Source organism: Carassius gibelio, chromosome B21, assembly GCF_023724105.1.
Source record: "Carassius gibelio isolate Cgi1373 ecotype wild population from Czech Republic chromosome B21, carGib1.2-hapl.c, whole genome shotgun sequence".
NCBI classification, from domain to species: Eukaryota; Metazoa; Chordata; class Actinopteri; order Cypriniformes; family Cyprinidae; genus Carassius; species Carassius gibelio.
In genome coordinates this window covers 10188113-10211973 of record NC_068416.1, presented here as the reverse complement: position 1 = coordinate 10211973, position 23861 = coordinate 10188113, and the positions used below count along the sequence as shown (strand labels likewise).

At 37.7% G+C, this 23861-nt stretch overlaps 1 protein-coding gene across 1 annotated transcript; it reads left to right on the top strand.

Moving 5' to 3' along the window:
* The first annotated feature begins 2368 nt into the window (after window positions 1–2368).
* On the top strand, window positions 2369–23652 carry LOC127986236 (uncharacterized PE-PGRS family protein PE_PGRS54). The gene is made up of 59 exons (XM_052588502.1): window positions 2369–2544; window positions 3846–4013; window positions 4926–4967; window positions 5044–5301; window positions 5453–5479; window positions 5580–5801; window positions 5980–6006; window positions 6136–6276; window positions 6368–6430; window positions 6543–6569; window positions 6664–6918; window positions 7034–7060; window positions 7223–7333; window positions 7482–7547; window positions 7664–7975; window positions 8071–8163; window positions 8266–8313; window positions 9822–9872; window positions 9969–10001; window positions 10089–10163; window positions 10340–10381; window positions 10493–10690; window positions 10792–10818; window positions 11062–11286; window positions 11370–11399; window positions 11973–12269; window positions 12361–12390; window positions 12552–12773; window positions 13555–13584; window positions 13670–13891; window positions 13981–14013; window positions 14094–14300; window positions 14408–14440; window positions 14688–14765; window positions 14941–14979; window positions 15083–15115; window positions 15200–15289; window positions 15375–15431; window positions 15510–15596; window positions 15690–15731; window positions 15855–15878; window positions 16034–16060; window positions 16145–16201; window positions 17030–17050; window positions 17139–17165; window positions 18262–18312; window positions 18419–18844; window positions 18931–19047; window positions 19120–19170; window positions 19277–19324; window positions 19442–19561; window positions 19797–19841; window positions 19954–20082; window positions 20331–20393; window positions 21304–21396; window positions 21573–21614; window positions 21942–21998; window positions 22147–22203; window positions 22574–23652. Exons 1-59 carry the CDS (start codon window positions 2469–2471, stop codon window positions 22618–22620), a joined length of 5646 nt encoding a protein of 1881 aa, XP_052444462.1. The 5' UTR covers window positions 2369–2468; the 3' UTR covers window positions 22621–23652.
* The last annotated feature ends 209 nt before the right edge of the window (window positions 23653–23861 follow it).

Below are 23861 nucleotides of genomic sequence, written 5' to 3'. Positions count from 1 at the left end.
CTACTGGTTTCGTCTGGTCAGAGGAGAACTGGCCCCCCGACTGAGCCTGCTTTCTCCCAAGGTTTTTTCTCCATTCTGTCACCAATGGAGTTTCGGGTTCCTTGCCGCTGTCGCCTCTCGCTTGCTTAGTTGAGGTCACTTCATCTACAGCGATATCGTTGACTCGATTGCAAATAAATGCACAGACACTATTTAAACTGAACAGAGATGACATCACTGAATTAAATTATGAAATGCCATTAACTGTTATTTTGCATTATTGACACACTGTTTTCCTAATGAATGTTGTTCAGCTGCTTTGACAAAATGTATTTTGTTTAAAGCGCTATATAAATAAAGGTGACTTGACTTGACTCTGGAAGGTGCCTCGCAACACCCTAGTAGTACCTATAAGTTCAAAGACCAGCGTAGAAACTGCATCACCCTGGAACCAAATATCAACTCTATCTCCAATGGCCTTAAACAACACCCTAGCAACAGCCCAGAACCCTCTAGCACCCTCTAGCAGGTAATATTTCTGAATGCCCTAAAAACTGAATAGCAACACCCTAGCAAGCATCTGGCAATGCTTAAGCAAGCTTTCAAAACAACCTAGTAACTGAATCGCAATACCCTAGCAACCAGATACCAACTCCTTTTCAGAATGCCTAGCTTAAAAAAAAATCACAGCAACAAAAGAAAAAATAATCAAGCCTTGCACGAGAAAACACAACTTACTTTTTCAGAAAGAGTAAAAAATCTGGTCCTATATATAATGATGCAAATTTACAGAGACAGACTCATTATTATTATATATTTTTTACATCAAGCAGGTGCCTTTAAATGATTAGTTGTCAATGCTTTCTTCCAAGGATCACTGCACAGTTATGGACCTTGGTGTTGTTTATTTTTGTGGCTTGGAAAGTAAAGACCATCCACTCATTCTTTATTCTTAATTAGTGAGATATGCTTCTTGCCAACACTTCTCCTCTCAACCTCCAAACACACACAAACACAAAAAGGTATACACATGTACATAGTTTTACATTGAAATGAAAAAAAGTGTCTATCAGTAGAGGAATGACCTAATCTTATTCTTTGCCAATAGCCTGAAACACAACTAGTGCTTGAACGCAGACTTTTTGGCAAAACTCCTCCAGACCAAACAAGGAGTGCTAGACAATCTGGGTTTAAAACACAGCAAGGGGTGGGGAGGGGGATATGGTACCTTTCCAGAAAACCCCCTTGGTTTCTTTACAAAATTTTGACACAAACTGCCAGAATTGATGTATATGCAAGAATCCAGCAATCTAACAGGCAGTTGCGTACAGGCAGTATTACATCAAGCCATGAGTGTAAGTGACCATATGGAATGGTACCTCTGGAGAAGAAACCATTTCATAAAACATGGAAAAAATTATATCAAATAATAACAAATGACTGTCAAGATAGATGAACATTTTAAGCTAGTAGATGACGCTTACAGCAGCTTAAGCGTAATGTGTGACTCATACTCCTATTGTCAGATCTTCTGGACGTCATTCAGCCTAAAAGACTGTTTGAAGTTTGAAGTACATTACAATTTATTGCCTATTAAGGAGAGAAACAACTTAATTATGAAAAGGCCATTTCTGTATTGGTCCCTATTGTAAGCCTCCATTCTCAGAGGTCACATTGGACTGTTATGGATGCGCCATTATTTCAAATGTCTTCATGATCAAGCCGTCAACATCCCAGTTGGATCTAAAGGCTTTGGGGCTACAGGGGTTATTAAAATCTGTGTTGTCAACTTTCAATAATGTGTTCCAACACACACCCATTCAGTGTTTTCCATCACATACATGATTTCATGTGTTCCTCTGGGACTCATAAGTTAATAACAATAGAGCGATCCCTGGAGCCTGGCCAAATGACTTTAAACCTCAGAAGTGAGCAATCTTCCTTCTTGAATGACTGAATGATGGGTCAGGTCCTTAAATGTTACTTACACCCCCATAGCTGGAAACAATATATCATGTAATAACCTTATCTGGAGTGATTTCTTACTGCTTTTGATTGGATAAAAAAAGAAATACTCTCCATGAGAATATCTGGCAGATGTTTCTCTTGGTGAGGTAGATGTTAAGAGAGTGAGAGAGATTTTCTCTCTCCCCCTATCCTCAAATATCTGTCTTTATTTTTTGGCCAATGCTTTGACTCATGTTGGCAGAGGTGACCCAAATAAATGCACTAGCACCAGTCATTTAGGGGGGCTAGGGGTGGGGTTAGAAAAAAACAGAAAAAAAAAAACATAATGTACAAGACCCAAGTGTGCTAGTTTCCCTAATTACGTAGTGTTCCTCCATCCTTACTTTCTTTCTTTTTTTCTCTCCCTTTCATACTGGCCCCCCACCCCTTATCCTTCTTGTTCGAGACATGGGTGTGCAGTGATTTGCTTTTGGGGGATAAAACCCACAGTTTGGGAGTGGAGAGGGATATTACAGAGCAGGATGGCCTGGAGTAAGGTACCTCTGCTCTTGCATGGATTTCTCCTGCTGGTTCTGTGTAAACCCTCCCTTCAAGGAGGTAAGGTCTCTTCAAACTCATTTGGCTTTTTCGATCTCATTGCATTACAGGTGTATTGCAGTTTTGGCAATAGCATCACACTTTTTTTTATTTAGTTGCACACTGCTGACAGTGTATGCAATTAGGCTGTACTTTGTTTTCTGTGTTCTGAATGTTCTAGGTTCAGGTAAAGGATGGATTATAAAAAGTAAGCAACTTGAATGAAAAGTGCTGTACTGAGTGCTATAGTGGATTTTTGCAGGATGATTTACTGTCAATGAAATTTGACTCCGGTCTCGTTCTTGCATTACCTTTAAATCTTAATACTTAAAAATGTATGATGATGAGGAAACATTGCCAACTTGTAGTTTAGTAAAATTAGAGATTGTCCATTAAAAATGAGCTGGGATAGCATTTTATATTACTTTGATTTTCCATTCATTTTTTATTGGTGGATAAAACTAAATATCAGTGAAGTATGTCACATATCAGTGAAACATGATGCATTTGCATTTGGTTAAAGTTTTCAATTTGTTTTCAAGTTTAATTTGATACAATCACAAATAGTACTCCATAAACCCAGATGGATTTTGACTAAAATAAATTACTTTTTTTGTTGTTGTTGAAAGATTTGAAGTCACTGTTTATGTTTATGGGAATGGTTTCCACTTGCCATCTTTTATACATGTTGAAGGAATGATCTGAGAAATTCTAATCCAGATCATTACATCATATACTAACAACCTACAAGCATTTCCCAGTGGGTTTGTAGAACAGAGGACTTCAGCTTTTTAGTTCTAAGATCTTGGAAGAGGTAATGTATAAGATGTTGTTCTTCATCTGAATCACATCCATTCTCTGTTCCCCTATACCTACAAACCTTAAACAGCAAGGCAGGAGGTCACAGAAACGTATGTGGTAATGCATTCGGTGCTGTTTGAGGTTTCACATGAAAGACTAGATGCAAGATTAGTTAGAACCCCCTGGGTAAGTGGCATCATCACTGAGTAAAGGACAAGAATGGTCCTCATAAACTGGTAATGTGTTGCAGGGGTTAGATCCAAATATGCATTGTCAAATAAAAGTCAAATAAAAGTATGAGTTTGCAGTGCAAACAGTGATGTTTGCAGAAATTTGGTACTATCTACTCTATATTGAATAAAATAATGTTTTAAAAGATATTCTCCTTATTCTGCTCTTCGGGTTTCTCAAATATATACAAAAACATGCCATTAAATGCTTGGTTATTTCTTTATCTGGCATGCTAACATGAACAGGACACATTAATAAGGGAGTTTATTAATGTTCACTTTCTCTCTCAGGAATTTATATACCAGCTGGTGCAGGGGGAGGAACTGGAGCTGGTTTAGGGGGTGGCCTTGGAACTGGAGCTGGACTTGGTGCTGGAACAGGTCCGGGAGGAGTTGGAACAGGATTAGGTCCGGGTGGTCTTGGAATAGGGCCAGGAACTGGAATCAGACCTGGAACTGGTAACAATTTACATTTATTCTTAAACATTTCATGTGCAACTAATGTCCATAACTTCCATATCAGTGCACTGTAAAACTGAACATTGAAAATTATTATTTTTTAAATTAAAGTTAATTTTGCTCAATTAATAATGAAAGTTCATTGGACTTAATTGAAATAAATTCTGTAAACTCAAAATGCTGTTGTAGTAAGGTGAACTTAAAATGATTGCGTTTTCTAGTTCCCATCATGCTATGCATCAGCCAACAAGGAAAACAAATGTTTACATTAAGTGTTATTTTGTGTGTTTTTACACAAGATTAACATAGAGAGAAATCAATTAGTACTTAAATGTTGTGTTATGTTAGGATTTACATATGTTTCTGTTTTGTTGGTTTTGTAGTGTTACCGTTCTGGTGAAGAGTAGAGCCTGTGGTTAGATTGAGGATGGAAAGCAAAACTTAAAGGCTAAATATACTGCATGATGATTGAATATTTATATGCAAGTATTGTGAGTCTTCTTTGATAACTACATTAGTACCAGTGTGCTGTTGTTAACCATCACAGAACTATAATGATCTGAATGAATATGCTTTTAATGGAAGTAAGTTGCATATGATTATCATTGTGATGAGTGGGGTGGGATCATGGAAGCCAGGCTTGGCTTGGCTCCCATGCTCTGAGCCCCGCCCCTCTTGTCATAACAATGTTAAGCTTTATTAACTTTAAAAAATGAGGTTGTTCACTCAAATATTGTAAGACAATAAGTTTCCACAAATGTTTTGAGTATTCTTAACTTACCAGGTTTTACAGTGTGCTACAATAACCTTTAATAAATTAGCAACTAATAAAGAATATTGTATTGTGCATTGTATTTTATTCTGTATCTAATACAATAATTTTATTTGTTTACCTATTTATTTTCTTATCAGGAGTTGGAGGAATACCTGGTTTCAAACCAGGAAAGACAGGAGGTGAGAGGTTAAATTTCTCCTAATTATTCATTTTAAGTTTAATGAATTTAATATTTACTTGTCTAACTTGTAATAGGCTTTGGAGTAGGCGGTGCTTGGGGGCAAGGTGCTGGACTGGGTGCTGGAGGCCTTGGGGGAGTTGGGCCTGGTGCTGGAGGTCTAGGGGGAGTTGGGCCTGGTGCTGGAGGTCTAGGGGGAGTTGGGCCTGGTGCTGGAGGTCTAGGGGGAGTTGGGCCCGGTGCTGGAGGTCTAGGGGGGATTGGGCCTGGTGGTGCAGGGCTTGGTACAGGAGGACTTGGTACTGGTGGATTAGGCACTGGAGGCCTTGGGACAGGTTGATGAAATTTATTTTACATATTATGGTACTGTAATGTAAAATAAACTGTAATTAACATAATAATCATTTTGTAATTAACATATTTAACTATTTAGAGACATGCTATCAAGGCACAAAAAATATTATATGAACTTGATCTTTTCCACAGGGTCATTCGTCAAGCCACCTAAAACAGGTGCGTTGTAAAGCATGCTAAAAGTTGAGATTAATTTTAATAGTAAAGATTGGCAGAGACATTGGCTTTATCAGATAAGAAATTCATTGTGTAAACACAGGAGGATATGGAGGTCTATCAGGAATTGGACCAGGTGGTACAGGTGTTGGCCCTGGATCACTTGCAACTGGTGGAGTTGGTCCTTCTGGCATTGGTCCAGGAGGTATAGGACCTGGTGGCATAAGACCTGGTGGCATTGGACCTGGTTCCATAGGAACTGGACCAGGAAGTTTCGGACCTGGAGGAATTGGTACTGGTGTTGGAACTGGAGGCCTTGGAGCAGGTAATATTTCTCAGAATGCAATCAAACTTAACTGAACTGTTTCATATAAGGTTATGCTAGTCTCTGCTAGGAACTGTAGAATAACTCAGTGAAGCTGAGCCTAATAAACACAAATAAACGCAAATCTCAAGCATTTTATTTTGTTTTGTTATTTCATCTTACTTTATTCTGTCTGTAGGTGCTGGTGGCAAACCCCCAAAACCAGGTAAGTGGGAGAAAACTGCAGTCAATGAAGTCTTCTCGTACATTTGCAATTTCAGCCACATGCATTAAATTGAGCAAAGAATGTATTATTTTGATTAAGACTTGCATGAGTCTTGCTTAATACAAACAGGTTATGGGGGTATTCCAAGCACTCTCGGAACTGGAGGTCTTGGTGGCCTTGGACTCAGGCCAGGGGGTGCTGGTTTAGTACCAGGTGGCTTTGGTGTTGGTCCTGGAGCTAGTGGTGTTGGCACAGGAATAGCTGGACAAGGTAGAGAAACTGGTAGAGAAACTCTAAAAGTAAAGCAATCTTTTATTGTGATATTTCTTACAACAGAGAATTCTATAATTGTTATTGTCAGGTGTGGGCACTGGTGTGGGAGGGTTTGGCCCTGGTGGAGCTGGTCCAATAGGTGCTGGAAGAGGTTAGAAAATTAAAACAAATGCTAGTAACTATATATGGATATTTAAAAGCTAAATTTGAAATATTTCAAGTTTTGGTTAGTGACGTTATTTTTTTCCCTTTCCTGCTTCTAGGTGTGGGAGGAAAACCACCCAAAACAGGTAGGCAATCTTTAAGATGCAGTGTTTCATCTTCACTAGGGAATTTAAAGGTAGCTTGACTTTAAATATTTAAATATATACACATTTTTTTCAGGTTACGGAGGTCTTGGTGGTTATGGCCCAGGAGGTGTCAGCACTGGAGGTATTGTCCCTGGTGGCGTTGGACCAGGTGGCATTTTCCCTGGTGGGGTTGGACCAGGTGGTGTCAGGCCAGGTGGCATTGTCCCTGGTGGTGTTGGACCAGGTGGTGTTGGACCAGGTGGCATTGGACCAGGTGGCATTTTCCCTGGTGGTGTCGGACCAGGTGGTATTGTCCCTGGTGGTGTTGGGCAAGGTGTCTGGAGTCCTGGTAAGACATCTTTTCAATCAACAGTAGACACAACAAGTTTTTTCTATTACTGCCTTTGCGATTCTGTTCATAGCACTATTTCATAAAAATAAACAAAAAAATTGCCTTATCACAGGAGCAGGCAGAAAACCTGGGAAACCAGGTATGATCTGGATTTTAAAGTGTTCTGCAACTACAATAAAAAAGTGCATGCATAATTAAAATACATTGTTTTTGTTGTGAACATCATTATTCTTATAGCTATTGCAGTCAGAAAGTAGTATATTGGTTCAAAATGCATTTACCTCAGATTGTGTAAATTTAGGTTATGGTGGGCCTGGGGGTTTTGGTGGCGGACCATTTGGAACAGGAAGTCTTGGAGCAGGTGCTATTCCACTTACACCTGGAGGTGCTGGAACAGGCTATCCATCAGGTGGTAAGAATATACTTCCATTCCTTATGTGTTGTAGCAATAAACAATAAAAAGGAATACATTTAAAGGTGACTAGTTAAAAGTGAATTCTGAAGGGGTTAAATTATAAAGTAATATTATCTGCTGCTTTAAAAATTGAATTTGTTTTTAGGTAGCTATAGTGGATATGGTACTTATCCTGGAGCTGGAACAACTGGTCAGAAACCACCAAAACCAGGTAAAGCTAGATCTATGGACATGAGTATTGGTTTGAATTAAGGTGTGAAACTTGATTACACTTTTTAAAAATACATATTTAAATTGTATCAACACATGCTGGATTTGATTAAATAGGATTTGGACCTGGAGGTGTAGGAATTGGTCCAGGTGGCACAGGACTTAGACCTGGGGGTGCGGGAGTTCTGCCTGGAGGTGCAGGAATTGGACCAGGTGGTGTAGGAATTGGTCCAGGCGGCACAGGAATTGGTCCAGGTGGTGCAGGAATTGGTCCAGGCGGCACAGGAATTGGTCCAGGTGGTGCAGGAATTGGTCCTGGTGGCACAGGAATTGGACCAGGTGGAGCTGGAGTTGGGCCTGGAGGTGTAGGAATTGGACCTGGTGGCACTGGAACTGGAATTGGAGGAGCAGGAGTTGCACCTGGTGGAGGTAAGTTTTGAGGTGTATCACTGTTAAATTACTGCTGTTTGCATTTACTTGCAACTTTTAACCTTTGCAACTTTTCAATCCGTTATCGCTCCTAGCACCTTTTCTACCTCAAACTGGCTTACCAGGATCTGGAACTGGGATAGGTGCTGGGGGCAAAGTTGGAAAGATTGGGAAGGCACCAGTGCCAGGTAACTGTGTCTATTAATGGAGCTCCCTTTTTGTTGGAATATTTTTAATCAAATCTTTGACAAGAAAGAATTGTTTTATTTTTCTTTCTCCAAACAAACAAGGTGTTGGGATTCCTGGGCTATACCAAGGGGGTATAGTTCCTGGACAAGGTGGGAGACTGAAATTTTTGACAGTTATTAGAAATTCCATTGTTTCTAGAATATTTGGTAACACTTTATTTTGAGATGTCCTTGTTACATGTTACATTTACTTACTTTTATAATAACATTTATTTATGCATGATTACATGCACGTGCCCCTAAGCCAACCCTAATCCTAACCCTAACCATATAGTAACTACAAGTAGTTAATTAATATTACTCTAATTTTTATATGTGTAATTACTATGAGGTTACTTCAACCTACGCGTTAATTAAGATTAATTAGTTACAGAAAAAAAATCCCACATTTTTTATAACTTATTTTTGCACCGCGGAACGTTTCTCACTGGATGAGTTTCGGCGGGACCGATTATACTGGAGCACCAACTAGCGTTCGCATATCACTGCAGCACATCGAGCCTCAAGTATCACCTCAACGCAAAACATATAGCAGCTAGCGTGGACTTTACACTTTATGTTGAACTATGTATTACTTTGTTGGTGCAACTGGCAGTTTATGTTGAACTCTTTATTGTTTTGGCCAAGGTTATTGAGAGTTGGACTTAGTATGTTATGGCCTCTGAAGCAACAGAGAGATCTTTTCTAATAGTCAGGTTTTCCAATGTTCTGAATGTAATTGACAGTATTGTGTTTTACTTAAAAAACACTTTACAGAAGGTTCCAGCACCTATAGGCTACCTGAATTTCTGAAATGTACTATTTCTAAATTGTTTCTAAATATGCTATTGCTACACTTAATGGCAAAAATTGCACTGGTGTGCTAGGCTTGGTTGAACAAAAATAAACAATATTTTGTTGCTTAAGCTTATGTATTCAGTCATTATTCAATGATATACTATAAATCCATGTGAAAAAAAATTACTTCTCACCGTTCTCAGGTCAAATATTTATATGCGATTAAAATGCGATTAATTTCGATTAATTAATTACAAAGCCTCTAATTAATTAGATAATTTTTTTTAATCGAGTCCCGGCCCTAATTACATTCTAACAAGGACACCTTAAAGGGTTAGTTCACCCAAAAATGAAAACGATGTCATTAACGACTCATCATCATGTTGTTCCAAACCCGCAAGACCTCCGTTCATCTTCAGAACACAGTTATGAACGTGCTCACAACAGACCAGAAGAGAAGACAATGCTGAATAAAGTCGCAATTTTTGTTATTTTTGGACCAAAATGTATTTGCGATGCTTCAACAAATTCTAACTGACCCTCTGATGTCACATGTAGTACTTTGATGATGTTTTTTATTACCTTTCTGGACATGGACAGTAGACCGTACATACATTTTCAATGGAGGAACTGAGAGCTCTCGGACTAAATCTAAAACATCTTAAACTGTGTTCAGAAGTTGAACGGAGGTTTTACGGGGTTGGAACGACATGAGTCATTAATTACATCATTTTCATTTTTGGCTGAACTAACCCTTTAAAATAAAGTGTAACTGAATTTTCATATAGATATGACATTTACATTTTTGTTTTAATACGTAGGTTTTGGAGGTAGAGGCGTTCTGCCAGGTGTAGCCACAGGATCTCAAACTGGTAAGATTTATGTGGTTTATAGTTTTATAATTTATAGCTTTATCCAGCAATTAAAATATTTTCTGAGACTCTCTCTCTTCTATTTTGTGTTTATAGGGCAGCTTGGTCAAGGTGCACTTGGAGCTAATGGTAAAATAAGTTACTAAAAGAACAGTCCATTCAATAAAAGGTATGAAAACTAATTCTAACAGAACTCATTTATCTTTTCACTTTCAGGAGGTCGTGGAGGATTTGGTCAACAAATACCAGGCGTGTTCCGTGGATATCCTCTTATATCACCAAAGTCTGGAGGTAGCATTCAGTTAAAAATGTATCCCTTTATTCATTGTAGTTATTTACATTTGAGATCAACGAACACAAATTATACTTGTCAGCCAAAGACATTAGCTTCTCATTATTTAAAATCAAGTTATTTGCCATGTGATTCCAGAGTATGTATGGAAATTTACTTTCTTACTCCATTTAAGGTACAAGCGCTGCTAAGTCTCAGGCTAAAGCTGCTAAGTACGGTAAGTCATGCAGGAAAAAAAATGAGACTTTCTTCAGAGAAAGAATTTCAATATATATCTATACGACATGTTAGATATTGCTGACTCTCACAAGGGCTGGTGGTGTTCCAGGTCTCAGTGGTGGGCTTGGAGCTATACCTGGTGCAGGTGGTGTTCCAGGCATAGGCGGTGTTCCAGGTGCAGGTGGTGTTCCAGGCATAGGCGGTGTTCCAGGTGCAGGTGGTGTTCCAGGTGTTGGAGTCATTCCTGGAGCTGGTGGGGGAACTCCTGGTGTCCTATATCCGGGAGCTGGTGGTTTCTATCCTGGGGGTAAATTTATGATTTATTACAAATAGAGAAATGTTTCAGGATTATCTAAAACACCGAAATTTACTTCAGTATTATAATATATACCGATTGTCTCTCATTAGGAGCTGGGGCAAAAGCTCGGAAGTATGGTAAGAAAACTTCTAGATTCATGTTATATATAATCACCTGGCTGACAACTGTCTCTTTCGTGGAAATTATTACAGTAGATATCAGAGGGAACCAAATTTTAAATATTAAGCCTGGTAAAAATAAGTTAAAGTAGAAAAAGCCAAATCAAACATGAAAAATTAAGTTGATGTTTATTATGCAACATATATAAAAACAGAGTTTCATCTTAATTTGTAAGCAATTTTGGGTTGTTTACTCTCTAGCTTCCGGGATAGGAACTGGTGGAGTTCCTGTTTCTGGTTTGGGAGTGGGTGGCCTTGGAGCTGGAGGACTTCCTGGTTCTGGTTTGGGAGCGGGTGGCCTTGGAGCAGGAGGACTTCCTGGTTCTGGTTTGGGAGCGGGTGGCCTTGGAGCTGGAGGACTTCCTGGTTCTGGTTTGGGAGTTGGTGGACTTGGCACTGGTGGAATCCCTGGAGTTGGTCCTGAAGGTATCCTGATAATTAACTTGTTTTGTTTTCAAATTGATTATCATTAACAGCACAATGATACATACTGTTCTGTCATGTTTTAGGATATGCTGCAGCCAAAGCAAGAAAATATGGTATGACTTTACATTTTGCATTGTACAATGAAATACTGTAGTTCTTGATATTGACAAATCAATATTAATGTCACTGTAATTGTCTTAACTGTGTCCATAAATATACAATTTAGCTCTAGCACAGGGATAGCCAACCCTGTTCCTGGAGAGTTACCTTAGCTCCAACTCTAATCAAACACACCTAAACCAAGGTGCTGAGAATTATAAAAAAAAATTGCAGGAAGGTGTGTATGAAGAGTTTTTATTTATATTTCCCCCATACAAAATAATTTTTTAAAAGTTTCATTAAAACTCCAGACTTATTTTTGTTTCTCTGTTGTTTGGCTTCTTTTATTATTAAAATTGTTTTTACTTTAACATGCCTCTTAATGATTTAGTATATACTGTATAACATAAGGGCTCCTCAACTAGTTTCCCACAGGAAAAACCTAATCCTAATAATATAGTATAATATGATATAAGAATACATTACTGTTCTTAGATTTGATTGTTTTATTTCATATATAATTTGTGTCATTTTACCACAGTGACAGAAACCTAAAGAAATGTAAGATATTGATAAATACTTCCTAGCTCAGCTTGGACGTCCTGGTGGGACTTTAGGTACAGGAGGATTGCCAGGTGGAGCAGCCGGTGTTGGACTTGGTGGACTACCTGGTGGAGGTCTTGGGATTGGTGGACAACCTGGAGGCGGAGTTGGAGGGCTACCTGGAGGTGGACTTGGTGGATTACCTGGTGGAGGTCTTGGGATTGGTGGACAACCTGGAGGCGGAGTTGGAGGGCTACCTGGAGGTGGACTTGGTGGATTACCTGGTGGAGTTGGTGGTCTACCTAGTGGTGGTGCTGGGGGACTTCCCGGCTCTGGAAATGGTACCAAATCATACCATCATATTTTATGATATAAAGTTTGCTATAAAGATTTGAGGTCATATTTAATAATAAATATTCTGATGCTTTGCAGCATATGCAGAGGCAAAGGCTCGTAAATATGGTAAAGCAACCTTTAATTCAATGCTTCAACATATTGTACTGTTAAATGGATTATGTTGGTTTTATTGATAGCATTTATTATCCAAACTTTACTTAGCTTTACAACATTAAATATAATTTTACTTACCTTTACAACATTAAATATAATTTTTATTTTTCAAGGTCTACTTGGTGGAGGTGCTGGTTTAGGCCCAGGCACTGGATTAGCTGCAGGTATTCCAGGTGGATTACCAAGCACTGGTGTTAGACCATTTGGGGCAGGGATTATACCAGGAACTGGGGCTGGACAAGGAGGGGTCCCTGGTGGGGGTTTTGGTCCAGGAGGTGTACCCGGTGGTGGGCTTGGACCTGGTAGTGTTCCTGGAAGTGCATTTGGACCTGGAGGTAAATCAGAGTTTCTGAAGATTTCAAACACTGGGCTAAAAAACAATGACACTGTTGTCTTCTGCTCTATAGCTAAATCAGATTTGTTCAAAATTGATGAACATTGCAACATTGACACTGGTTGGTTATATTGGCATTTGTTATTGAACCAAACTGACAGACAGGCACAAAGCATCGCTAATAACTCACCAGGCATAGTAATGCAATGTCATAAGAAGATGATAGCTTCAACCTTTTCTGTATTTTAATTAAACCCTAGCCAATCTGGAAACCAAAGTAGCATGTCTAGCCAAGTCTATCCCCAGATGACCTTTCTTTTGGTTGACTAAACATAGCCATTGCATTCTTGGGCACATTCTAATGTCTCATCAGTGTTATCCAAGAGGATTACTGTATCATTCAAGCACACAGTAATGTAGCTTTAGTGTGGTTAGAGCACATTGTTGATTATGTACCAGATGATGATTTTAAGCATAAGTAGTATTTCGATACTCTGCAGCTCATCATTGAGCAGTTATGCCTCATAACACTTATCTAGCTAAGGTTTTTTGAGGCAACATCTTGAAGTTGTTAGACTAGACTATTTTTATCAGCAGGTGAAAAGAGGTAAAGATTGGATCATTGGAGGTTTTCCACAGAAGCACAAGCTATAAAGATTTTGCTGTGCTCATATTTATACACTTAGTAGAAATATGACATTTAAAAGTTCATAACAAGTACGATACATAGCTTTAACCACTGCTAAATTGTATTTCTCTAATATTGACTTCTTTTATTTTAGGATACGCTGGGGCCAAAGCTCGCAAATACGGTATGGTGAAATTAAATAATCTCCAAATTTTAGTATCTATGTAGAGAAAGACAAAGTATAAATTACAATATTTTTGGTGGAACAGGATTGCCTGGAGGATTAGGAGGGTCACTTGGTAGTGGAACAGTGTCAGGTGTTGGAGCTGCTGGAGGAACACCAGGTGGAGGAATTGGACCTGGGGGGGCACCAATTGGTGGTTATGGACCAGGGGGAGCACCAATCAGTGGCTACGGACCTGGAGGGGCACCTGTGGGTGGTTATGGGCCAGGAGGAGTACCTGCTGGAGGATATGGACCTGGCTCTGGAGGTATGCTGACAAAGACTTTATTACATTTATGAAGTTTATGCTTTCCTATTTGTTTCCATATTTGCATTAATAATTTGTATCAAATGCAGCATATCCAGGTGGACCAAAGGCCCTAAAATATGGTAGGATATTTTCAATTCATTATGCCATCATGTTTTTTTATTACAATATGGCATTAACACTTATTTTAATCCTTGTTTAGGTGCTGCTGCTAGTGGAGGAGCTCCGGGACTTGGTCTGCAGGGTCAGGTAGGAACTGGTCCAGCAGGAGGATTTGGCACAGGGGCATGGCCAGTTGGTGGTTATGGTCCAGGGACTGTAGGAGGCCAGGGGTCTGGATTACCTGGTGGTGCTGTCGGAGCAGGAAGCAGAGGAGGGCTTGGGCATGGCTATGGAACAGGTGCTGGAGGTAATTTAAACCAGTCAGAGTAAGTCATACACAGGAATTAATAAATCTGTATTATTAAAACTGTACCTGATCAACTTATCCTTCAATTAATTACATGTGTCTTATAGGATATGGACCTGGATCAAAAGCAGCTAAATATGGCAAGTTGAAACACACTACATACATATTGCAAATGGCTCTTGATCATTGATTAATATATATTACACTTATAGTACAGTAATATATGGTACATCTTTAACTGGTAACAAAAATGTTACCAAATCTTTTTTGAATATAATGTATTTGTGTTTAATGCACATTACCAATATTTGTTAAGTATAAATATAAAATGCTTGCCTTAAAATGATACAACATTAACATGGTCTAAACCCATGTATATCTTGAAAGGTTTACCTGGATCTGGAGGTGTCTTGGGAGCAGGAGGTGTACCCGGAGCTGGAACAGGATTGGTAGGAGGTACTGGCGGTATGTGGGGACACTCCATCCAAAGAAATCTTTTCTTACCTATATTTACTTGTTTTAAAGCAACATGATATTCTTTCTTCAATGGAACAAAAAGCAATTTGTGAAATGTTTTAAGTACTTTTTTTATACAATTCAAACAAATAAATAAATACATACATACATACGTGTGTTTTAGTTCTGCCTGGAGGAGTTGGGACCGGTGTTGGATATGGAGGTAAAGTTTTCTTCTTTCTAAACTTTCATTAGATGTGAAATACTAATTACTAAAATTGAAGTATGTCATCTAAACATGCTGTTTTGCACATTTCATTCTTAAGGGTATGGAGGAGCACAAAAACCACCTAAATATGGTAAACCACTTCTGGTACTTAACTTTTACAATTAAAATATCACAAATATAGAAACTAAGATTTGACCCCATGCATTCCCTCTAGGACAACCAGCTGGTGGGGCTGGAAGTGTGTTGGGCGGGTCGGTACCAGCAACTGGTGGAACTGGGGCCATAGGAACAGGAATCGGAACTGGTGATGATTATTGCTAAAAGACGACTTAATAACAGTTGATAGATGCAAAAAGGAATTTGTTTACATGCTCAGTGTTTCATCACAGGTGGTGTAGGTGGGGCTGGAGGCACACCAGTTTCAGGGACTAAACCAGACAAATATGGTGAGTTGGCAACCTATGGTTATATGATCTAACCATCCATTTTCCAGTACCGTATTTCTATTGCAATTTTCATCATAGGCATCATAGGAGGAACAGTAATTCCAGGAAGTACAGATGCTACCGGCACAGATCGTGGAGCAGGACCTAAACCTGGAGTTGATGGAGGTAATGCAATTCATTTGGAATGTACATTAAAATACACATACTGTATGTAATGTCCATAATAGTAGACCATCACTCTTACCTGTTCCATGTTAGTGATTGGCAGTCCAGATGGTGCAACCCGTGGTGCTGGAGAAGGTCAAGATTATTCCCCTTTTTCCTTTACTCTATTATAGATATTTATTGCATCTATTATTTATTATTTAGCTGTTAATTTGTTTGTTCCTGAGTTGTAATTTTAACATTGTGTTGAACACACAGGTGGAACAAAAGCTCCCAAGACTGGTAAGACAAGTTTTTTTCAAATCTTTTTTTTTTTTTTACATCCCATCTGATCCCATGAACTAGAATAAAACAATTTGTCCCTTTTGACAATGTAAGAAAAAATGAGCAGGGATTTTCACCTTTTAGCCACCAGTTTTATTTTGTGATTATTTCAGAATCTGGCGGACAAATAGAGGGATCAGGTGGGTCTATTGGAGTTGATATTTTAAGTTGAATTTCCAACTTTTTAAAAGGATAGAAACTGAGCAGCATGTAATCTTTTTCAGGTGGACTTGATGGGGTTGGTGGGACAGGAATACCCATTTTAGCTGGAGAAAAACCAGGTAGACTCTTCTTTTTCAGTGAGCTTTATAGAAATCATCCTTTTCAGTTTGTCATCTATTTTTTATCAATGTGATTTCTTTTTGTAGCTCACATTTAATGTACATAGAATAAAAAGCATACATTGGATCTTCTGTGACAGTCAAATTCTAGACAAGCCTACAGTACAGACATGAAAAGTTCACAAGATTATGTTTGTTCAGACACAATCTTTGGCCAACTACACAATTCACGATTCACTGATACGATTTTGGGTTATTGAGCTTTGTTCCAAGTTTGAAGCATGAATTAAACTGCACCATAAAATCATGCTTTTATTATCTTTAACACTGGATGGATGGAGGAAAAGAGGATGTACTTGATGGATTTTAAGATGCCAGGTCCTGCCGCTCATACCTTCTTTTTCACTTTAATGATACGTGTATGTTTTGACTGAATATTCTTTTAAAATTTTGCTCTTTGGTCCACAGAAGTAAGATGGTCATACATATTTGGAGTAAACTGTGTCTTTTACTATGACTAATAGTAGTAGTGGTAGCAGGCCTAGTATTGGCAAAACTATTCTTAAAATAAGCTATTCATATTTATACTTGAATTAATTACAATTATTTCCATTTGTGTAGGCTACTATGTAACAGCTGGTTATTGATGAAGGCCGTAATATAGCCTGGAAAAACCACATAACACACACAAAAAAAAACATAAATTGATATCAGAATACATTGCGTGTTCAGAATGATTTGTAATTACTTATGAAGTGTTGAAAATGGGATTTGAAGAGATACGTCAACACAAAATTACTAAATGTATGACCTTTTTTCATGTTTTAGGTATCACTGGAACTGTACCAGGTTTGTATTTATCTTTTATTTGTACTGTAACAGTAATTTATTAAGTCTGACCATTCCTTTTTACCTTATTGACGTTCTCCCTTTTTAGGTGGAACGGGAGTGCCACGACCCGACGGTAAGATCTGTCTTCGTAACCTGAAATAAATACTGACCTCACATAAAATAACTGAATTCAAGATTATGTTTCCTGTTTGTTATTTTAGTATTCGCTAGTGGTAGGAGTTCAGCCAGTTTAACGAAATAATCCACCTACGTCATGTTCAAATCTTGCTAATGTTACGGCTCCCTCTAGTGGTCGAGGAGTCTCTTGCATGCCCAAGTGGAAAATAAAAGTACACTTCCATTGTGTACTACTTAAAGCGCTCTATTTTCACGTACTAATTTCGTACTTAATATACTAAAATGCTACAGTCAGTTATTCTCCTTTGAAAATGTGCTCGGTGTTAATCCTACATACAGAACCTTTAAAATAAACTTAAGATCATCTAAGGGTTCTCAGCTGTGCTATTTTGGGACACTGTGAATAGAAACTAGAATGTGCTTTTAACATACTGTATTAAAAATAAATATTTAGTCACCACTTGCACTACACTTGAGTGTACTAGTGTATGAAAGATGGTTCAAGTGTACTACAAGTGGTAACTAAATACATATTTTAAATACAGAGATGTATTTAGTACAGATTTGTTAAACATTTTTAGTTAATATTCATGGTGTCCCAAAATAGCACACTTGAGTACATTTATATAATGTACTTAAGTTTATCTTAAAAGGTACTTAAGAATAATTTTTGGTACATTAAATTCAAAATTACTGTGTGAAAATAGAGCACTTTAAGTAGGCCTACATTATGGAAATGCATTTTTTTTTCTTCACCAGGGTGCGGTCGTAGTAGCTTTATTTATTAAAAATGGCATTTTACTGAGCTTGTTAATGCTTTTTTAATGCAAATATAATTAGCTGTGAAAATTCACAATATAATCTGTATAAGAGACAAAGATAATATTTTTTTTCCAGAGTCAGATACAAAGAATTAGTCTTCTAATGGTTCCCTTGAAAAGTTCTTATTTTAGGTTTTCAGAATGGTGGTTTTTGATTTATTTTAAGTTTATATGAAAATAAGGTTCGTGGTAAACATTGCTTGAAGAGGCTTTAATATTTGTATGTCCCTGTATGAATAAATCACTTAAAATAAAGTTGTTCTACCTTAGGAGTTGGCGATAGCGGAACACTTCCAGGAGCCAAACCACTAAAGCCCCCAGGTACTTCATGCCATTCACTGTACTCTTACTGTCTCTAAATATTTGGGCAAGCAAAGCGGGTGCTTTTTCATTTGCAAAAAGATTTATTTTATTTTTCTTACTGTAGTCATTGGAGGTGGAGCCATTGCTGGACGTGGAGATACCCCAGGCATTATTGAAGGAGGACCTGGAAGTGTAGGCAGTGGTGTAGGTGGGGTTGGTGGAGTTCCAGGTGGAGTTGGTGGAGTTCCAGGAGGAGTTGGTGGAGTTCCAGGTGGAGTTGGTGGAGTTCCAGGAGGAGCTGGTGGAGTTGGTGGAGTTGGTGGAGTTCCAGGAGGAGTTGGTGGAGTTCCAGGAGGAGCTGGTGGAGTTGGTGGAGTTCCAGGTGGAGTTGGTGGAGTTCCAGGAGGAGTTGGTGGAGTTCCAGGAGGAGTTGGTGGAGTTCCAGGTGGAGTTGGTGGAGTTCCAGGTGGAGTTGGTGGAGTTCCAGGTGGAGTTGGTGGAGTTCCAGGAGGAGTTGGTGGAGTTGGAGGAGGAGTTAAACCCCCTAAAGGTGATTTACCATGAAAATCTTGATCTGTAACGTCTATTAGCTGTGTTTTTTTTAGGATTATAACACAATCAATCTGTTTCCTGTAGTTTACAGCGGTACAGGTGGAACTGGAGCTCTAGGAGTTGGGGGTTTAGGTGGACTGGGTCCAGCTGGAACAGGAGGAGCTGGACTTCTGCCTGGAGGCGGTGGTTTACTACCAGGAGGTGGAGATGAATAAAGTGTACTCAACATTTACATTAGAATGTAGAACTTATGAGTTTGTAAATCTATTGTAGGTTATGGAGGAGCTGGAGGTTTAGGAGCCGGAGGCATCCTACCAGGGACTGGTAAATATTTTTCAGATGGAAATAAAACACCATATTCATGATACTTTATGTACCAGTTCTGACAGTTGTTGCTTTGTTGAGAATTGTATGTTTCATTTTTTTGCAGGCCTCAGGTTCCCCAGTGGGGCTGCAGTGGGCAGCAAACAAGGAAAAGGTGCCAGAAAACATATTTGCTAATCCACAATTCTTATGATGAAAGTGTAGTTTGGTTGTATTTTACACACTGACCTGGAAACACTGTTAAATGATGAATTTATCACTTTGATGAAAGTTTATGGGGCAGCAGGCACACTTGGTGGGTATGGAGGCCCAGGCGGATATGGAACAGGACCCGGTGGTTATGGTGGTGGCCCGGGCAGTGCTGGGGGACTTGGAGGGCCTGGAATTGGTGGTAAGTATTTGAAGTGTTATTTGGGTGTTACGCATCTCATATTACTCCCACAATTTAAAAAATGCTTAATAAGGCTAACCTGGAACATTGGGTAATGTGGGACACCCAAGCAGCTGATGTGTATATTTCTTGTTAACAATACCAGAGAGAAACTGCAAAAATCACCCACATTGTTTTTACTTCTGAAATTTGGACTACTTTTTTTTTTTTACACTTTTTTTTACTTTTTTTTAAGGGCTTGGTTATGGTTATGGTCCTGGCGCGGTAAAACCACCTAAAAGTATGTAAAACCCATAAAATCAGCACTTTAATACTACAATAACCTATCCTTTGTAGGTTAGACAAAAAAAGATTATCACACATATTTGTTTTTGTTATGGCTAATGTTCCAGGCTATGGAGGAACTGGAACATTAGGTGGGGCTGGAAGAGGAGGTGTTGGTGGAGGTCTTGGTGGTGGTCTAGGAGCAGGAACAGGAGGTGTTGGTGGAGGTCCTGGAGGAGTTGGAGGGCTGGGTGGAGGTATGATGTGCTTTAATATACATTAAAAATAAGTTTTGATAGTAATGCAATCAAACTGAATGAAATTTGTTCACATAGTTTGAACAGATTGAATAAAATTAAAATGTGTTAATTAGTATATAAAAGACAAGATCTATTACAAATGCAACAATGCATTAAATACTCAAATATACATGTGCATCTTAAATCACATTAACAACAAATCTGTGCCATAAATAATTATATTAAAGGTTTTTTGTTTGTTTTAGGTTTAGGTGCCAGATATCCAGGTGGTGGCCTGGGAGCTGGAGCTTTGAAACCTGGGAAATCAGGTGTGTTTTAAAATATAAATATAATTATGACTTACTAATATTATCATTACATTAGCTTAGGAGCCTGAATGTATTGATAACTCCTAGTCTGGCTTGGATGATGGTAGAGAGAATTGTTAACTGTATTGAATATGCACTTGCAGTGTTCTTCACATCTTAAAAGAACCTTATATTAAAAAACTGTTCTTGGAGATTTGTTAATGAAATAAAGGACCACTTAGGTGTACTTACATATAGTATGCTTTCTTGACATCATTTCTAAACACACTTTTGAAAAGTGCACTTTGTAATAATGTAGTTCAATTTTTTTTTTTTTTTATATAATCTCAGAGAAGTACAATTATTTTGATGTTAACTGATGTGCTTACTTGGTTATTAATTTTAACTGTAGAGTTATATTGCATTAATTTACAAATCAATATATTTTATCTGTACTAAACCTTCATCACTGCAAATGTGTAATTAGAAATATATTTAAATATGTGACTTTCATATTTTTTTTTTTCAATAGAAATGCATTAAAGTATGGTGTAGTTTACCATGAATACTTGTCAGTACTTTCCACAATGTAGTCACATTATTTATAAATGTGTACTCAAGTCCTACTTAAAATGGTCAAAAAAGTATTTTAAAGTTGCATTTAATATATATTTAAAATATAATACATTTTGATTTAATAGTACATTAAATGCATTTAGGTGTCTGCTTGCAATTTTACTATATTCTTTAAAAGTGTGTTTTTCCATAAATAGCATTGTTTTTAAAACTTAAGTAAGTATTACATTTGTACAGAAATGCTCACCTCTGTTCATACTTCAATCAGATATTGCTGTGGTGACATTAAATTGAATCACTACTGACATCTTTGCCATCATATGATTATAATGTTGACTTGTTGTTTTTATTGTAGGGTATGGAGGTTTAGGTGCAGCTGGAGGTGTGGGAGGTCTTGGAGGAGCAGGTGGAGGTCTCGGAGGAGGTGCTGGAAGCCCAGTAGGAACTGGTAAAGTTATATTTGTTGCATTGCCATTTAAGATTATTTATAATAAGGCAAATTCACTAAACTTAGAGCATGGTTTTTGTCAAATTCTTCTCATTCATCTCAACAACTAAATGAGAATACTGGATGTAAACTTTGGATAGATTAAATTGACCTGCCTTTGTCTCAATGTCCTGAAGGCTTTGGCACGGGTGCACTGGGTGGTCAAGGCTATCAGCCAGGTGAGCTGTTATATCCTTCCTCAATTCTTCTTGTGCCTCTTGGGGAAATTCCTCATCCACACCTATTTTTCTCTCAGATGAATTTATAAAACAGCAGAGATCGGGAAACAGAGTTAAATTGGATCTTATTATTTTCATCCATCCATTGAAAGTCAAAACCTACATGCGTAAAAACAAAATCAGATGATTACATTACTAGAGGAACATTTTGGTGGTGTGTAAATAAACAGTGAATGATATTTTACTGTACCAGTGTGTTACAGTGATTAGTGTAATTTGTTCAGTGTGATTAATGAAGAGTTGTGATTATATTATATTGTATTGTAGGTTACGGTGGCACTGGTGCAGGGGGACCTGGAAGTGCTCCACTTACACCTCAGCAATGTAAGACGTTCTGCTATTTCAGCACACTCTTTATTAGCTAATATTACAAATGCAGCACATGATAAAATTATAGTTTGGTCTAGACCTGTACATTATCTACAGCCAATAACAAGTATTTATTGCTCGTGTCTTGTGTGATTCTTTATAGCAAAAGCAGCCAAATATGCAGCTCTTCAAGGCTTTCTAGGTGCTGGAGGCTACAGAGGTACGTAAGCAGACATGAATGCACTGTTTTTTTCTATTGTCCATACAGAAACCTGAAATAATGACTTTTGTTAATTGAAATCAAATGAACTTTAACTTAGATATGCTAAAATATGAAAATATAATAAAATATTAAAAAATATATTTTTAAAACCCTTAAACATTTGTTTTTTTCTGCCAAAGCAACATTTCATTTAGTTTAAAAAACTGAAAACAGCAAGTATAGAAATAAAATAATTGCAAAATATTGATAAAAAAATACAAGTACAATAGTTTCTGAATTATTCTGAAATAACACTGTTTGTATTGAGAATAAACATGACACGCTGTTATAGAAGTAGTGGTGGTAGTGACAGTGTCTTTTCCTGTAGGGGGCGCAGGATGCCAAGGCAAATACTGCGGAAGAAGGAGGAAGTGAGAAACCAGCTGATAAAAGTGACCTCATAAACCAGTGGTGCTACTGCCTGATCTCAAATGCACTTTTTTACAGTTTAAAAGTGCCTCATGTAATATGTGAGCGATTTGGACTTACACTAAATAATTTTTCAGCCGTATGATTAGATGTGATGTGAACCAGGCACTCTTTGCACTGCCTAAACTCCCTTTACTTATGTCACTTAAGTTTAATATGATTGTTTGATTTTTTATCTTTTTTTTTCAACCATTTTATCATTTAATGTTAAAATTCTGCAGTTCCAGCTGTGCATCTTTTCTGGTTTTGCTGCAGTTGTTCACTTACACTTAGCTGTGTATTTAGACACATGCAATCTAAGGACATGTCGCTGCTATTTGAGGCTGAACTGTGTCTCTGGGGAAAGCGGCGTCATTAGGCTTCATGTTCTGGCCACCTATCATAAAGTAAAGGGAACCTGTTTTCTTTCTAGCTGTATGCACTATATGCAGTTCATGAATCCATATTTTGTTTTTTTTCCAGCATCTTCGGTCATTCAAAGCATAGTCACATGAAGGAACGGGATCTAGGCTTACCAATTTTAGTCTTATAAGAACAAAATGCTTGTCGTAACTGCAGTAGACAGCATCTAAGTACTGAGGATTATAAGCTGTCTTCAACGATACCTCAGGAACTTGAAGCGGTTTCTTTTCTAGTATCCTGACCTTAGTAAAACCTTGTTTTTGTTTGTTTGTTTTAACGTAACTCTTATTAAATTAAAATGTTGGGTTTTTAAGGATATCTATGCATTTAACCTAATCGTTTTTTTTTTTTTTTTAAGCATCGTGTGTTGTGAATGTTGTATATGTGTTTGTATAAGTGCAACTATTCAAATGTGACATGAAAGTATGATAAAGGCAATTCATCTAGTGAATCTTCTCGCATTGTTTACCTTTGTTCTTCATGTTTATGCACTTGTACTTGTGAAACTCCAACACATTTTTGTATGACCTTTAATTTTATTTGGGCCTTTTATCTATCACAAATTTCTGAAAATAAATAGTAAAAACTAAATCATGTGTTTGTATGTTTTTTTTTTAAGGAAATTGTTTTAAAATAATACAAACATTATATATATATATATATATATATATATATATATATATATATATATATATAATTAGTTTTTATTGGTTTACTATTTTAAAACCAAAGCATTTAGGCCTAAATTTAAGATATTTGAGTTCTATATCAAATTTCCTTCCATT

Bases quoted from the DNA above. Each gene is read 5' to 3' on its own strand.
- LOC127986236 (XM_052588502.1), top strand. From the start codon at position 2,469: ATGGCCTGGAGTAAGGTACCTCTGCTCTTGCATGGATTTCTCCTGCTG. The intron at 4,968-5,043 runs GTGAGAGGTTAA...AACTTGTAATAG, and splicing joins CAAACCAGGAAAGACAGGAG to GCTTTGGAGTAGGCGGTGCT. The intron at 15,879-16,033 runs GTAAGACAAGTT...TGATTATTTCAG, and splicing joins AACAAAAGCTCCCAAGACTG to AATCTGGCGGACAAATAGAG.